Here is a 15,781-nt window from a genome sequence, read left to right on the forward strand (position 1 = left end):
TATTTCAGGCCTAAAATAGAGCCCTCAATAACTGAACATGTAGCTCAGAATTTCTTTATACGAAAGACAGTTTTTAAAATTCTCCTTTTGTAAGTTATATACATTTCTAGTTTGTGGTCACAATGAGGCTGTAAATGGCACATCGGGAACATACCTTTCATACATTTAGGGGCTATATAGGCTTTTGACCTACTTCTTATGGAGCTTACTTACAGTGCATCCAGAAAGTATTCACAGCGCATCACTTTTTCCACATTTTGTTATGTTACAGCCTTATTCCAAAATGGATTCATTTTTTCCTCAGAATTCTACACACAACACCCCATATTGACAACGTGAAAAAAGGTTACTTGAGATTTTTGCAAATTTATTGAAAAAAGAAAAAAAAAAAACTGAGAAAGCACATGTACATAAGAATTCACAGCCTTTGCCATGAAGCTCAAAATTGAGCTCAGGTGCATCCTGTTTCCCCTGATCATCCTTGAAATGTTCCTGCAGCTTAATTGGAGTCCACCTGTGGTAAATTCAGTTGATTGGACATGATTTGGAAAGGCACACACCTGTCTATATGAGGTCCCACAGTTTACAGTTCATGTCAGAGCACAAACCAAGCATGAAGTCAAAAGAATTGTCTGTAGAACTCCGAGACAGGATTGTCTCGAGGCACAAATCTGGGGAAGGTTACAGAAAAATTTCTGCTGCTTTGAAGGTCCCAATGAGCACAGTGGTTTCTCTCATCCGTAAGTGGAAGAAGTTCGAAACCACCAGGACTCTTCCTAGAGCTGGCCAGCCATCTAAACTGAGCGATCGAGGGAGAAGGGCATTAGTCAGGGAGATGACCAAGAACCTGATGGTCACGCTGTAAGAGCTCCAGAGGTCCTCTGTGGAGAAAGGAGAACCTTCCAGAAGGACAACCATCTCTGCAGCAATCCACCAATCAGGCTTGTATGGTAGAGTGGTCAGGCAGATGCCACTCATTAGTAAAAGGCACATGGCAGCCCGCCTGGAGTTTGCCAATAGGCACCTGAAGGACTCTCAGACCACGAGAAACAAAATTCTCTGGTCTGATGAGACAAAGATTGAACTCTTTGATGTGAATGCTAGGCATCACGTTTCTAGGAAACCAGGCACCACTCATCACCAGGCCAATACCATCCCTACAGTGAAGCATGGTGGTGGCAGCATCATGCTGTGGGGATGTTATTCAGCAGCAGGAACTGGGAGACTAGTCAGGATAAATGGAAAGATGACTGCAGCAATGTACAGAGATATCCTGGATGAAAACCTGCTCCAGAGCGCTCTTGACCTCAGACTGGGGCGATGGTTCATCTTTCAGCAGGACAACGACCCTAAGCACACAGCCAAGATATCAAAGGAGTGGCTTCAGGACAACTCTGTGAATGTCCTAGAGTGGCCCAGCCAGAGCCCAGACTTCAATCCGATTGTACATCTCTGGAGAGATCTTAAAATGGCTTTGCACCAACGCTTTCCATCCAACCTGATGGAGCTTGAGAGGTGTTGCAAAGAGGAATGGGCAAAACTGGCCATGGATAGGTGTGCCAAGCTTGTGGCATCATATTCAAAAAGACTTGAGGCTGTAATTGCTGCCAAAGGTGCATCGACAAAGTATTGAGCAAAGGCTGTGAATACTTCTGTACATGTGATTTCTCAGTTTTTTTATTTTTAATAAATTTGCAAAAACCTCAAGTAAACTTTTTTCACGTTGTCATTATGGGGTGTTGTGTGTAGAATTCTGAGGAAAAAATAAATTTAATCCATTTTAGAATAAGGCAGTAACATAACAAAATGTGGAAAAAGTGATGCGCTGTGAATACTTTCCGGATGCACTGTATGTGTCAGCACTGTTAACATATTTGGAAGGTAAAGGTGTGCACAGTAATATTGTATAACAGAACATGAAGAAATGTAATCACACTATGCATTATCATAATCCAAACAACAAATCAATACTCTATATCTCCTCATTTCTCACACAACCAAACACCCAAATAAGGAGAAAATCCTCCTTGTTGTAGCTTCATTAAAAATCTGGCCATAATTTCTAATCTGCATTTTATGAAGGTTGTGACCTGTAGAGGGCACAGCAGAGTCCCAAACACCAGACACAAGTAGATCACAAGTCCCAGGCTCAGATAGGCCTTTTTTATTAAGCACAATGTCACTGAACAGATTTCTTTGACAATTATCACAATACAAATCTTTCTCTTTTCTTCCTTCTTCCAAACCTCCCCGAGGTGAGGTGAAGGGCATCTTTTTAACTCAGACCTGGGAGTATTGTGGTGCCAGAACACTGTCCAAAGGAAGCACTTCCATGTCAAGCAGAAGGCTCCCAGAATAGGTAAGGTCCATCCCTGTAGCTACCCCTGGTGACATCTATGAAACCCAGTATGGCTGCCTAATACTAAAGTTCCCAGTATGCCCTGCCCAAAGCATGGGTTCACTGGTCCAGGAGTGCTACAACTTAACTATCAAGAAAAGCACATAGTTTTAAAAGGCTGTCTCCTGCAGTCCATATATTATACTGGCTTCCTGGAAACAGTCTTCTGTCTCACCTTGCTGGGATGCCACATCCATCAATGCTGACAAGTCACAACAGTGTCCTTGCAGAGGCAGGTAATGGGGTTCATCCTTGCCAGGACACCAGTCCATCCCTGTCATCTGACACACAGTTTAGTACTAACTGTTGATAATCAATGTAAAAATTCATGTTTTCGATAAGTTATGAAAAAATGTTTGTATACATATATTTTTTGTGTACCCTGTAGGAAGGAAGTGTTCATCAGCCATATTATATAAAACAAACTAAAACCAACAATAAAACTAAATCAGCTTACCGTTGCACCATCTGCTTTAGCTTGGTCAATTGCATCCATTGCTATCATGTGATCGATACCAGGATCCAGACCAACTTCATTCACAATTGTTATTCCAGCTTCTTCTGCACTACATATATATACAGTATATATATTATATATTAAAAATAGATAATTAAAGTCACTATTACATATATAAATGAGAACCCCTGGCATTTTACTTGTTGACAGGTTCTGAAACCAAATTCAAAGGCTTTCCAGGACTTTTGAAACACTTAAGAGGATGTTTTCAATGACCAAAATTAGTCAATCCTGTACTGTACCTGTATGTACCAAGAAGAGAAATAATAAAATAAATATGATATGGATAATGAAAAAGTTGTGTTTTAATGCTACTACACAATTTATAAGTTGATGGGCAGTATAACATTAAACTTTGCTCTATATGAGCCTATGTCATTTGTAACCCTGAAATGGCTAATCAAACTACAGCACCAACATGCTAACATGGACTGTAAGCCAAGACATTTTGAAAAACACCAGTTACAATACATTTTGAATCACTCTTAACCCTATTTCAATGTCGTTATTCTTCTTTTTTTGTTAAATGACACTGAGTTTACTATACTTTTTTATAGCTATTCTTACAATTTACATTGTATTCATTTTGTCAATTATGTAAACTATGTCAATTTGGAAGCATGTCTTTTATCTCAATTCCTTGATTACCGAATAGAAGACTTTCGAGACTAGCTGTTTTTTTCTCTCCTGTTCTAAGTGGGCCATGTAGCACCTCAAGAGGCAAAATATAGGAGTGTTTTGCCGATTTCCACAATCAACAACCTGCAAGCTGAGTGAATGGACTCAAAAGAAAAATTTTGTGTTACCAAAGACTCCTTGTGCAAGTTCTCAACCTCCAGGTCTTCATTTAAATAAAATAAAAATTCCACCATCTCCTGGCTATGCAAGAGTCACAACAGACCTCAACATATTGGTCATAAATCAGAAAAAAAAAATTATTGGCCATACAAGTATGGAATATTATACTGACACTGTTATATAATTTACCATCTCCTATACTGTTGACAATGAAATCACCAAATTCTTTAGCATGCCGTCACTTGCAACTTTTCTGGTTTCAGATATGACTATTAGAATCTTTTTCAAAATAGGCTTTGCACTTTTATCCATCTGTGAGTATTCATTGTAAATCCATGACAGGCATGCATTGGATAACAGATTCCTTTACTGGTCTTTTGTCTCACAGCTTGTTGACCATTCCACTCAATACATTTCTACAGTTGGTTTTGAATTCAAGCACAGAGAGATTGCTCTTTTTTCCCTAGAAAACAAGTCTTGTGGAATATTTTAAGTCACAAACACCACATCCACATCAACTATTTTTACATCACAGTCACTTTCTAAATTTGAGAGGTCAATTCTTAATTATAGTAGCTTTAGAGAAGCTGGTGTTTCTTTCAAGACCAGTGGTTAGACAAATCTCTGAATTAGACCCCTAATCATGTGATTAGAACATTAGAAAGATTTAGATGAGAACAGGCCATTCAGCCCAACAAAGCTTGCCAATCCTATCTACTTAATTCCTCCAAAATAATGTCAAATCCATTTTGATCAGAGGTGCCCAATACGTCGATCGCGATCGACAGGTAGATTGTGTTGCATTCAAAAAAAATTTTTTTTAAATGTTAGTCTATCGTATATCCTCCCTTTGGCATTTGCCACTTGATTGACATACAGGGCGGCCAGTCTGAGATCACTTTTCTTCTAACACGCTGGTCATCCCGCACACACAATCAAATGCGCAAGCTACTGCAAAACTCCGGCAATCTAAGTGATTTAGTTAGCCTTCCAATTTATATCGACTAAACAAGGGATTTAAAAAAAAATGTTGGTTATGGGCTGGATGAGGAATTGGAAGAGGATTTTTTTTCTCTCACAATGTCACAATCGAAGCGCGCTTGTCTGATCTGTCAATCTATCATTGCTATTCCAAAGAAGGAAAATGTGGAAAGGCACTTTCAAACTGTTCATAAAAACTATGAAACTGACTTCCTTCTGAAAAGCGATCTGAGAAAGAGAAAGGAGAGGGAACTAAAATCGCAGTTAATCGGACAGCCGTCATTTTTCACTCAGCTGAATTCAAAAGCAAAGGCAGACACACCGAAGCATCGTTCAGGGTGAGTCATTCGATCATTAAGCATAAGAAGTCCTTCCATGATAGAGAGATGATAAAATATGCCTTCGTTGAGGCAGATGGCTAGGAGGAAATTCCTGCTGAGATTTCTAGACCTCTGGCCGGAGGAAAAGGAGTTCCTCCTTGTCATTAAACATGCAGAATACAAGCAAATTAATAACGATCAATGGCCGACAGACTTGGAATTTTTTTCCCCAATCTGACCAACATGTTGAATGAGCTTAATTTACAGCTGCAAGGAAAAGAGAAAACCATGGTCAATATGATTAGTTCAGTTAAAGCTTTTAAACAAAAAATGCAACATCTGTCCTCAAAGCTGCAGCACCTTGATGTGGGGAACATCCAAAACCTCGCGTCAGAGCTGGGAATGGAAGGCGTGTGCGCAACTTGACAGCATACGCTACACAGAGCAGATTGAAAATTGTCTGTCAGACTTTATCGAATGGGAAAAAAAGTAACGATTCGAGTGTTGCCCAATGTAGCGGAGTAAAAGTTGCATTTCTTCTTCACAAATGTATTAATAAAGTATCTATCTATCTATCTATCTATCTACTCAAGTAAAAGTAAAAAGTATGGTGCAGTAAAACCACTCTTAGAAGTACAATTTTTTTTAAAAAGTTACTCAAGTAAATGTAACTCATTACTACCCACCTCTGATAGTGTGTATATATATATATATATATATATATATATATATAAAATATATATATATATATATATATATATATATATATATATATATATATATATATATATATATATATATATATATATATATATATATATGTACACAGTAGATAAATATAATAAATATATACTGTATATGGATATATATGTATATATATCCATCCATCCATCCATTATCCAACACACTACATCCTAACTACAGGGTCATGGGGCGCAAGGCAGGAAACAAACAACGGGCAGGGTGCCAGCCCACCACAGGGCGCACACACACACCAAGCACACACTAGGGACAATTTAGGATCGCCAATGCACCTAACCTGCATGTCTTTGGACTGTAGGAGGAAGCCGGAGCACCCAGAGTAAACCCATGTGGAGAACATGCAAACTCCACGGAGGGAGGACTCAGGAAGTAAACTCGGGTCTCCTAACTGTGAGGCAGCAGCGCTACCCACTGCGAAACAGATGTATATATATTCATATACCTGTATATCATTTAATATGTATATCATTTTTAATGTAGGTAGATCATTTTGACCTGGTCATTTTAAAAGTAGCTCGGAAACCGAAAAAGTGTGGGCACCCCTGATGTTGATGGTCCCAAAGGTTCAACTGTCTACCATACTACTTGATGGCTTATTCCATGTGTCTATGGTTCTCTGTGCAAAGAAAATCTTCCTAAATATTGTGTGAAATTTCCCATAACAAGTTTCCAACTGTGTTGCTGTGTTTATTTCAACATACCAGTCTCAATCCACCATACTAATTTCCTTCATAAGTTTAAAGACTTAATCATGTCACCTCTTAATCTGCCTTTGCTTAATTCTCCACATGTGGAAGATTTAGAATATTTGCTATCAGGTGCCATCACTGAAACAGCTTAACACTTTTCCATAAAATATGCAGTACAAATAATCCTCATCAATAAAATTTAAGTACCTAAAATTTCAGATTTTAAACAGTCAATTTCAGAAATGAAAGAGGCAATGCCTACTGAGGAGAAGGTACTTTGTTTTGGGTTATCAATTGTACCACCTGCAGCTCATGCCCCACTGCTACGTGGGGATGGCATATCACTAGTCATGCTGCTCCCCTTGAATGACAGAGGAATTGACAATATTTCAAAGAAGCCTTCCAATGTCACACTGATTGGACATCTTTTCTTCAGCTGAAAATGTTTTTGAAAATGTCTTTTGAATGTTGCTTCATTCATGGTATAGCCAGTCAAGCCAGTCATTGTAATCTTCTGGCTCCTGGACTCATAGCACTTCTGTCTTTGCCATTAAAGCTAAAGAAGTGTGCTCTTTAATATTCAGTCAGGCTTATGATTGTGAGTATATCTTCTTTTTACTGCAGACTCTCTCCATTTCATTCTCATTATATTCATGTTATGAGTGGCTACTATCCACTGGGACCATTACTGGTTTATTCAGACCAGCAAAGCCTTATTTTTATTACATCCATATCAGCTCCAATAATATTGGCTACTTGCCTTCAAATTACCAGAATTTTTATACATTCTAAATAATCAAAGCCACTTGATCACATAATAGTGTTAAGGTAAAAACAGACAGAATCACACATTAATTACAAGTCCTTTTTCAACAACATGAGCTTGTGAAAGCAATTGCACTTTGAGAATATCTTTAATGCATTGCTATTCTAATTATGTTTTTCATTATCAAGATGGGTTTCTAAATATTTTTATTCAGTAACTCCTCTCACCATCCACACTAGAGCCATAAGAGAAAAATATTTCCCTTTTCCTCACCAATCTATCCATCTTTCAAACCTGCTTAAACTTTGTTCAGCAAAAGTAGCACTGGAGTTCACTCCAGTAAACTGTTTACTTAGTTTATGTAATGACTTTCATACTCCCTAATATATACAGTATAATTAACATGAGTATGAATTTTGAATTCTAAGCAACAGACCTCTGAAAGTAAACTAAACTCTTCTCTACTGTAAAATGAACATAAATAACAAATTTAAAAGGATTATAAACAGATGGTTCTGTTAATCGAGAAAAATGATGGCCCCATATAAAATATCAAATTTTTATATTAATAGGTCCATTTTCCTTAAAAGGAATCTTATTAACAAGAATCCTATATTACTAATATATAACATTGAGTAAAAAATGTTTACCTTTTTCCAAATTCCTTCATAGCAGGTGACAAATAACTTGATGTTACCAGGTTAACTTTATTTTTAATACAAATCTTTGCCACTTCAGGATGAAATGAGTAAGGAAGTAAGCTGTACAAGTAAACAAAGATGAGAGGGGAAAAAACAATCTATTAATTACTTTAATGATTTAGAAAAATTATCAACAGTCATAGAAAGAAAAGTCTTCTGAGTTTGCTGTCAAACCTTGATTTAGCACATTATAGTTAGGAAAGTATGTATATATAATTTGTTTTTATTTGCCAAAAGCACTCACACTCTCTCTCTCCCCCTCCTCACTTCTTACCATGTTCTCCCTTTAACATCCTTTTTTTGCCCACCAGTGAGAAACTCACAGACCAAACCCAAGCACAAAGGGATCTCTGATATTGTCAACTTTAAATCACATCTTGAGGTCACTACTAACCTAACCCTGAAATTAATTATGGCATCAAGGATGGCTACGTCTGGCTACAGGAAACAACAGACAGCAAATGGCTAATGTTCCTGCATACTGAGACCTCTAAAGACTAGAAAACAATAAGAGATTACTACTATATGACATTTGTTTGTTTCTTTTGTGAAACATATGAAGACTCAAGAGTTATATATTAAAAGAATTGGTGATATTGTGTCCTCTGGCCTTAAGCAATACATGCAGTATGGTTCAGTGCAAGAAAAAATTATTAATGATTCTCTTTAAGGCATTTCCACAATCATGAGTGATTTTCCCCCGTGTTCTTTTTGTGCGTTACCTTCATTTTGTACATGTGGAGAAACACAGACTTAACCTTTGTGAAGAGTTGTGTTTTCAAGATGAAACTATCACATGTGTTTGAAAGCTGTGGTTTTCACATGCATCTTTTAATCAATAATGTGCATGTTGTAACAATTTTACATATACACATACATAGGTCCCAGAATCAGAGACCCTGTATTGGAATAACATGTTTGGAAAATTAATGAATAACTGTAGATGTTAAAGCCATTTATAATAATAATAATAAAATATTTCTTTAAAAGAAAAAATAACATTCTCATATAGTAATTTATAGAGCATACAAATTTATTAAATTATCTAAAAATAAAAATGTATATTTACTACATTAAAAAATAATAATTAACCTGATAACCAGATCATGATCTTTGACAAGAGAGCTGAGTCTGTCTTGCTGGGTGGCAACATTGAGCACCAGAGGGATGGTATTACGATACTTGCTTGCTAGATGTTCAAGCTGATCCTTCATGACTGATGCTTAAAAAGACAAAATTTCTAGTGTTATTTTCGTAGCCTATTTTATTAAGCATAACCATGTATGCTTTTCTACCTCTTTCGTTGACAGTAGCAGTTGCTCTTTGTGGAGTATCATGATTAGTTTAATCATTTAAATTTTTATAAAAGTTTTTGCCTTAACTAATACTTCCTTAAAATAATATTTGTAAAACTTCCACATCTGAATGATGTGACCCAAAAGGATGTGTGTAATTTAACTAATAAAACAAATATCTAAAATTGCTCCAGGAAAAAAACAAAAAAGCAGGAAAGAAGCATTTAATTAGATAATTCAGTTTTAGTTCCCAAAATTTAAAATTGCATTTAAAATTGATATTAGAAAAATTCTCATAATATTATACTGAGTACATTTTTTTAATGTGACCAATTATAAAAAACACACACTTTTTATAAAATGTCACTTTATTTTTTTGATATACCTACCTTTAGTGTAGAACTGAAAACTACTTCCATTGTAGTATGTTAAATTGTGGAATAAGAGAGACTTAAAATCGTCACAATTTCACTTGATATGGCAGCACAATTATTTCTCACACAAGCTCTCAAAACATGAAGTAAGTTTTACACAAGGAAAGGAAAACACATGAGACAGCACATTGTGATTGGAGTGATCTGGGAGTAACTGGAAGAGTTTCAATGTTCGGTACCAATTTATTACAATTTAGTCCCATTTTCTCAGGAGACTGACAGGCGGTGATGTGCAGTGATTGCCTTGCCACAGAAACAAGCACCTTGTGATTGGCCCATGTTCCATTTTTGCATGATTCTTGCAAGGTTTGAGTAACCAAAGTTATATTTTTGGTTCCAAAGACCAACCTCCCTGCCTAAAAAATGGCAAAATCAGGTTCCAAATTTTCGGGCATTGATGTAGAGTGATTGACTCGCAAAGAAAACAAACACCTTGTGATTGATGGAGGTCCCATTTTTGCATGATTCTTGGCCAAAGTTCTACTTTCAGTTCCAAACAAGCTCAGTTACAATGTTCTCTATATGTTCTAATTCTTAAAATGTAGCAGATGCATTTTAGAAGAGTTTCACTTTAAGAGAATAAAGCAATCACAAAAATCAGAAAAACTTCTCTTCTCCATTCACACAACAGTTCACACCTTGTTCTTTCAGATTTTCACGTTCTTAAGCCCTCAAAATACCCTCTTTGGGAAGTAACTTTGAAATTATGGGGAGATTGATGCAGGAAACAAGTTGCTGCAAGTGCAGAATTTAGACCAATACAATATGAGCATATAAAGTTTTGTTTTTCACTGCTAAAAAGATCAAGTTGACAACCATTATGTGGAAATATTAGGATAATTGGGACAGAACATTCAATATTATTCTAAACTTTAAATCTTGGGCTGCAAACATTACAAGAGTAATCAGTGTGAAATATCATGAGACATTTTTGCAAATGTCTATATATTTTTTAAACATATCTGTTACAAATAAAAAATACCCTAACATTTAGAATATCATAATCAGAATCACAGAAACGACAAACTGAGTGCAATGAAAAAGAAAAGGAGATTCTGCATAAATCATCTGTCTTTATATAGAAAATAAATTGATAGGGCATTGTTGTTTGTCTGTATAAACACAAATATACTGAACTGGTACTGCACAACCAAAAGAAAATGTTATCAGAATAAAAGTAGCAAATGTATGACTTTTAGTTTTAGACAGTTATTTTATTCATATGCATAATAGTATTAAATGTGTAAGAATGTATTCAGAAAATCAAAATGATACAATTACAAGATTCACTTTTCAAGACGGACAAAAAATTAATACTGTCTCTCACTGCTAAGGTGTTGAGTGCAGAGCTTTTAGAACACAAAATATTGATATATATATTTTTGTTATAATTAATATATAGTACATGATTTTACCAAAAAAGTACAAGGTAAAGCTGGTGCATATTTGCATCTTTAAAACCTCGGCTTACATAATGTCTTTTGCATTATGACAAAAGTCACACACTAAAGTAAGAACTTACCTACTGTCACTTGTGTAGTGGAATCTCTAGTAAGGTATTCAATGACTGTCGCAGATACATAGCCAGAACCCAACAACAGAACTCGTTTTTTGCCACTCATTTTTAAAATTTGAGCTCGCTCCCTAGAAGCAACACAAGCAAAGAATATATGTCAGTAATTTCTAAAATGAAAACAACACGCTTACCTGAAACAATAAAACATACATGTTTTTCTGCCAAAACCTAAATGGAATTAACAAATAAATAACTGGTGAAGTACAATTATATTTTGAATCTGGTTGTTTTACAGAAAATTAGAAGTTAGTCATACTGATACCCTTTATATCTACAGTTGTCCTTGAAAGTTTGTGAACCCTTTAGAATTTTCTATATTTCTGCATAAATATGACCTAAAACATCATCAGATTTTCAATCAAGTCCTAAAAGTAGATAAAGAGAAACCAGTTAAACAAATGAGACAAAACTATTATACTTGGTCATTTATTCATTAAGGAAAATGATCGAATCTATATATATAGTTCACTAAGGCAAGACAACCATGGAAAGCACGCCGGAAGGGGCGTGGATTCACTAAGCCGCCGACAAGTGAGACACCTATGGCGCACGCAGGAAGGAGCCACGCCCATAAACTCCAAATCCATTGGATACGCGATTAACTCACAGAGCCACGCCACCAACTCGGACGCTTAATGACACAGAAAAACCGCGCCATTTATATTCGCTGTCGTCGAGGTCACATGCAGCCCACCCACGCTGACTGTTAATAGAGGCATGTTTCTGCCATATGCGGTGTAAAACTGTTTCAGGGGTATCCCATGGGATCCTTAAAACGCCTTTCCACCTGAGGTTAAAACACAATGAAGTGAGCAGTCATTAAAAACCAAGTTTTCGGTTACGACGCACGACTGCGTGCACTATAGCAAACTGTTTTACACGCTACATACAGCAATTCGCATCCGCGACAAACATGCGGCTTCTTAGATAATCCTGCACTTTGTACACACCCCCCTCCCACCGTGGTCGGGTGTCTTGGTGGATTATATATAGAAAGGTAGCCAAAACCGCACAGAGGAATGAAAAGTCTACGTGAGTCACAGGTGCATCTGGACTGTACAAAGACGACAATGACTCGAGTGACGAGTTGGAGGTGGTCACATGAGCAGGCGGTGTATACTGAACGAGAAATCAGAATACTAGCATGATGGAAGGAGCGGAGTGGATGTCCTTCTCCTCTCCTCCCGTTCCACCCTGAGCACCGCACGGACGACTGTGTGTTGGTTCGTTCCGTGCACTGGTTAAAACCCAATGAAGGAAGCAGTCTTTAAAAACCAATAACCCTTGTGCCTCTGTTTCATTACCGTCTCACCTGTTTCACCAATGCAGGCCCCAAGAATAGCGATCCGGGCGGCGCCATTCCCATGACCACTGGCTGCCAACCGGGTAACCAAAGTCTTTGGGTTCAGGGGGGAGTATGGTTACAAAGCTGAAACTTAAAGGAACTGACGGAAGGGCACCACCAGGTGTGGAGCCTTTCGCTTCATTTGACTCAACACAGGAAACCTCACCCGGCCCGGACACGGACAGGATTGACAGATTGATAGCTCTTTTGCGATTCTGTGGGTGGTGGTGCGATTTGGCTGTTAATTTCTGAAAACGAACGAGACTCCCGCCTGCTAAATAGTTACACGACCTAACAGCGGTCGGCGTCCAAATTCTTAAGAGGGACAAGTGGCTTTCGGCCACGTGAGATTGAGCAGTAACAGGTCTGTGATGCACGTGTATGTCCGGTACTGCACGCGAGCTACACTGAATAGATCAATGTGTGTCTACCCAGCGTGGGTAAGCCGTTGAACCCCATTCGTGATGGAGACCGTGGCTCCAATTGTTACCCACGAACCAGAAATTACAGCACGCGGCGAAGTCATAGCGCGCACTGATTACGTCCCTGCCCTTTGTAAAGCCCCCCATGGTCGGATGACTTGGTGGATCTATACTAATAAAAGGCAAAGCACTCACTCACTCACTCACTCACTCACTCACTCATCACTAATTCTCCAACTTCCCGTGTGGGTGGAAGGCTGAAATTTGGCAGGTTCATTCCTTACAGCTTCCTTACAAAAGTTGGGCAGGTTTTATATCGAAATTCTACGCGTAATGGTCATAACTGGAAGCTGTTTTCTCCATTTACTGTAATGGAGATGAGCTTGAACGCCGTGGGGGAGTTTCGTGTGACATCATCACGCCTCCCACGTAATCACGCAGTACATAGAAAACCAGGAAGAGCTCCAAAAAGCGCTGAAGAAAACATGCATTATATAATTGAGAAGGCAGCTAAACAATAAGAAGCGGCGAGTGACATATACAACCATATTCATGAGTTCTGCTACTTGAAACAAAGCACGATGTAAACCTACACTTTAAATTAAGTTCATAGACAGGCTGCGCTGGCGTTTGTAATTTAGTGCCTGCCCATATAAGGCCGTCCGTCAGCGGCAATCCAATAGCAAACTCCCACTAAATATTCACGGGTGAAGGACTGTGCTTATGGAGAGGAAGATGAGATGGTCAGGGTGGTGTTTGACACAAACTCAGCGAAACTGCGAGAGAAAGTTTTAAGTGCCAGGAGTAAGGTAACATTAAATACAGCCATGGACGTAGCACGAGATGGCACCAGCACAGCTGGGAACCTTCGATGCATGTACACGAGGCTCCGTGAACTGGCGCAGTGCACAGATAAAAGCAACAGTTCCAAAGAGCTGAACAAAACCGAATTACACAATTGAAAAGGCAGCAAAAATATGAAGCGTCTGATACATACAAGCATATTCATAAATCCAGCTACTGCGGAAACAAAGCACACGTGGAAAAAGTCAATGTCCCGCTAAAGGAAGACAGTGTAAAAAACCCGTGCATGCAGTGTGTCAGGTCTCAGATAAAGAAGAAGACGAGCTGTTTATTGATGCAGTAAGAAACGAATCGATGAATGAAACCTGTCATCTTTACAGCGATTGACAAACACGGAATGTAACTTGAACACAACACATCCTACAAATACGAACCTGATTGAAAGAAATAATGATAATCAAATCCTTGATGACAGCAACACTCAGTAACACTCACAAAACAAATACTGTATATTGACAGTCATGTTACGTTATTTTTAAAATGTTCCCTTTTCTTTTCTAGCTTTTTAACACACTACTTCTCGCTGCGATACGGGTATATATATATGTATATATATATATATCCGATCTACATACTCGAATAATGGATACTTTATTAGCCATCAATGATTGTTTTGGTAAAGCCATACTCAGTGTATTCATTAGATGAGCGGTAAAAAGTAAGAGCGAGGGAGGATGACTTATTGAGGCATGCAGGCTGTAGTCTTGCGTCAACTCTATCTGAATTGCGCGATCACATTTGAAAAATATATCTTTTCAAGTTCTATTTAGTCCATATGTGTCAAACTCAAGGGCCAGGGCCACATCCGGCCCGTGTAATTATATCCGCCCGAGATCATTTTATATACTGTATTATTGTTATTAATGGCCGGGTATATGAAGCGCTGGTAACACAATAAACTACAGATCCCATAATGCAGCGCTTCAGCTGCCTTGCCGTAACACTTACGCGTTAATCAAGTCTAGCTTATGATGCTGCAAGTTATTGCGAAGCTAGCTCACACGATGCTGAAGAGAAAAGTTGATTCTGAAAATAGAGCCTTTAAAACCGATGGGAGGCTGAGTATATGTTTACTGAACCCGTGTGTCTCATTTGTGGAGCTAATGTGGCTGTAATTACAGAATTTAATCTAAGACGGCACTATGAGACAAAACATCAGGGTAACCTGAATGCAATGCAGAAGATACAGAAAGCAGAAGAATTAAATAAGAATCTGACACTTCAGCGGACGTTTTACCCGTGCACAATCACAAAGTGATTTCAAGTGAAGCTGCTTTTATGGGAGACACAAATGCACCAGTGCACTTGCCCCACTTTCCCTGTTGCCAAGTAATGTTAAACCAAGTCGTCACTACGGTGTTCCCAAATCGCACTTTGCTGATAAACTGGCGCACTGAGTTTGCACGCGCTTTGGTGACTTTGAAGAACAAAAAGTCCGTCTACATGCGGCTCGAACCTTGTGCATGTTTGGTAGCACATATCTGTGTGAGAAGCTCTTCTCAGTGATAAAGACTAACAAAACAGCACACAGGAGTCGCCTCACTGATGAGCACCTGCAATCCATCCTGAGAATCTCCACAACACAGAACCTCACACCAAACAGAAACGAACCTGTTGCCAAAAAAGATGCCAGGCGTCCAGCTCTAAAATGACATATGAGCAAAGACAGCTGAATGATTTGATTTGTTATTGCTGAAAGGAACACATTTTATTTATATTTCCAGGTTTTGTTATGCAGCATGTTCATATTTGAATTTGTATAATTTTGACAGGATATATTTTTATGGAGAGCAAAATCTTTTGGGATATTTAAAATCTAAGTTTATTTTTATATAAAATTACATAAGAGTAAAGAAATTTGAATGTTTGTTCTTTTAACGTTTACTTTATTTCTAACTTGTATAATTTAGACA

General features: G+C 38.0%; 1 protein-coding gene across 2 annotated transcripts in view; it reads right to left on the reverse strand.

Moving 5' to 3' along the window:
• aass (aminoadipate-semialdehyde synthase) overlaps positions 1-15,781 on the reverse strand; it is a 109,814-nt gene that overhangs the window by 30,063 nt on the left and 63,970 nt on the right. For both annotated transcript variants that reach the window (XM_039761125.1, XM_039761126.1), the window contains 4 exons: positions 11,184-11,305; positions 9,025-9,154; positions 7,882-7,992; positions 2,856-2,964 (listed from right to left, as the gene is read on the reverse strand). In XM_039761125.1, the coding sequence (XP_039617059.1) occupies positions 2,856-2,964; positions 7,882-7,992; positions 9,025-9,154; positions 11,184-11,305 (472 nt within the window). The remainder of the gene's footprint in view (positions 1-2,855; positions 2,965-7,881; positions 7,993-9,024; positions 9,155-11,183; positions 11,306-15,781) is intronic.

Source organism: Polypterus senegalus, chromosome 8 (assembly GCF_016835505.1).
Source record: "Polypterus senegalus isolate Bchr_013 chromosome 8, ASM1683550v1, whole genome shotgun sequence".
Taxonomy (NCBI): domain Eukaryota; kingdom Metazoa; phylum Chordata; class Cladistia; order Polypteriformes; family Polypteridae; genus Polypterus; species Polypterus senegalus.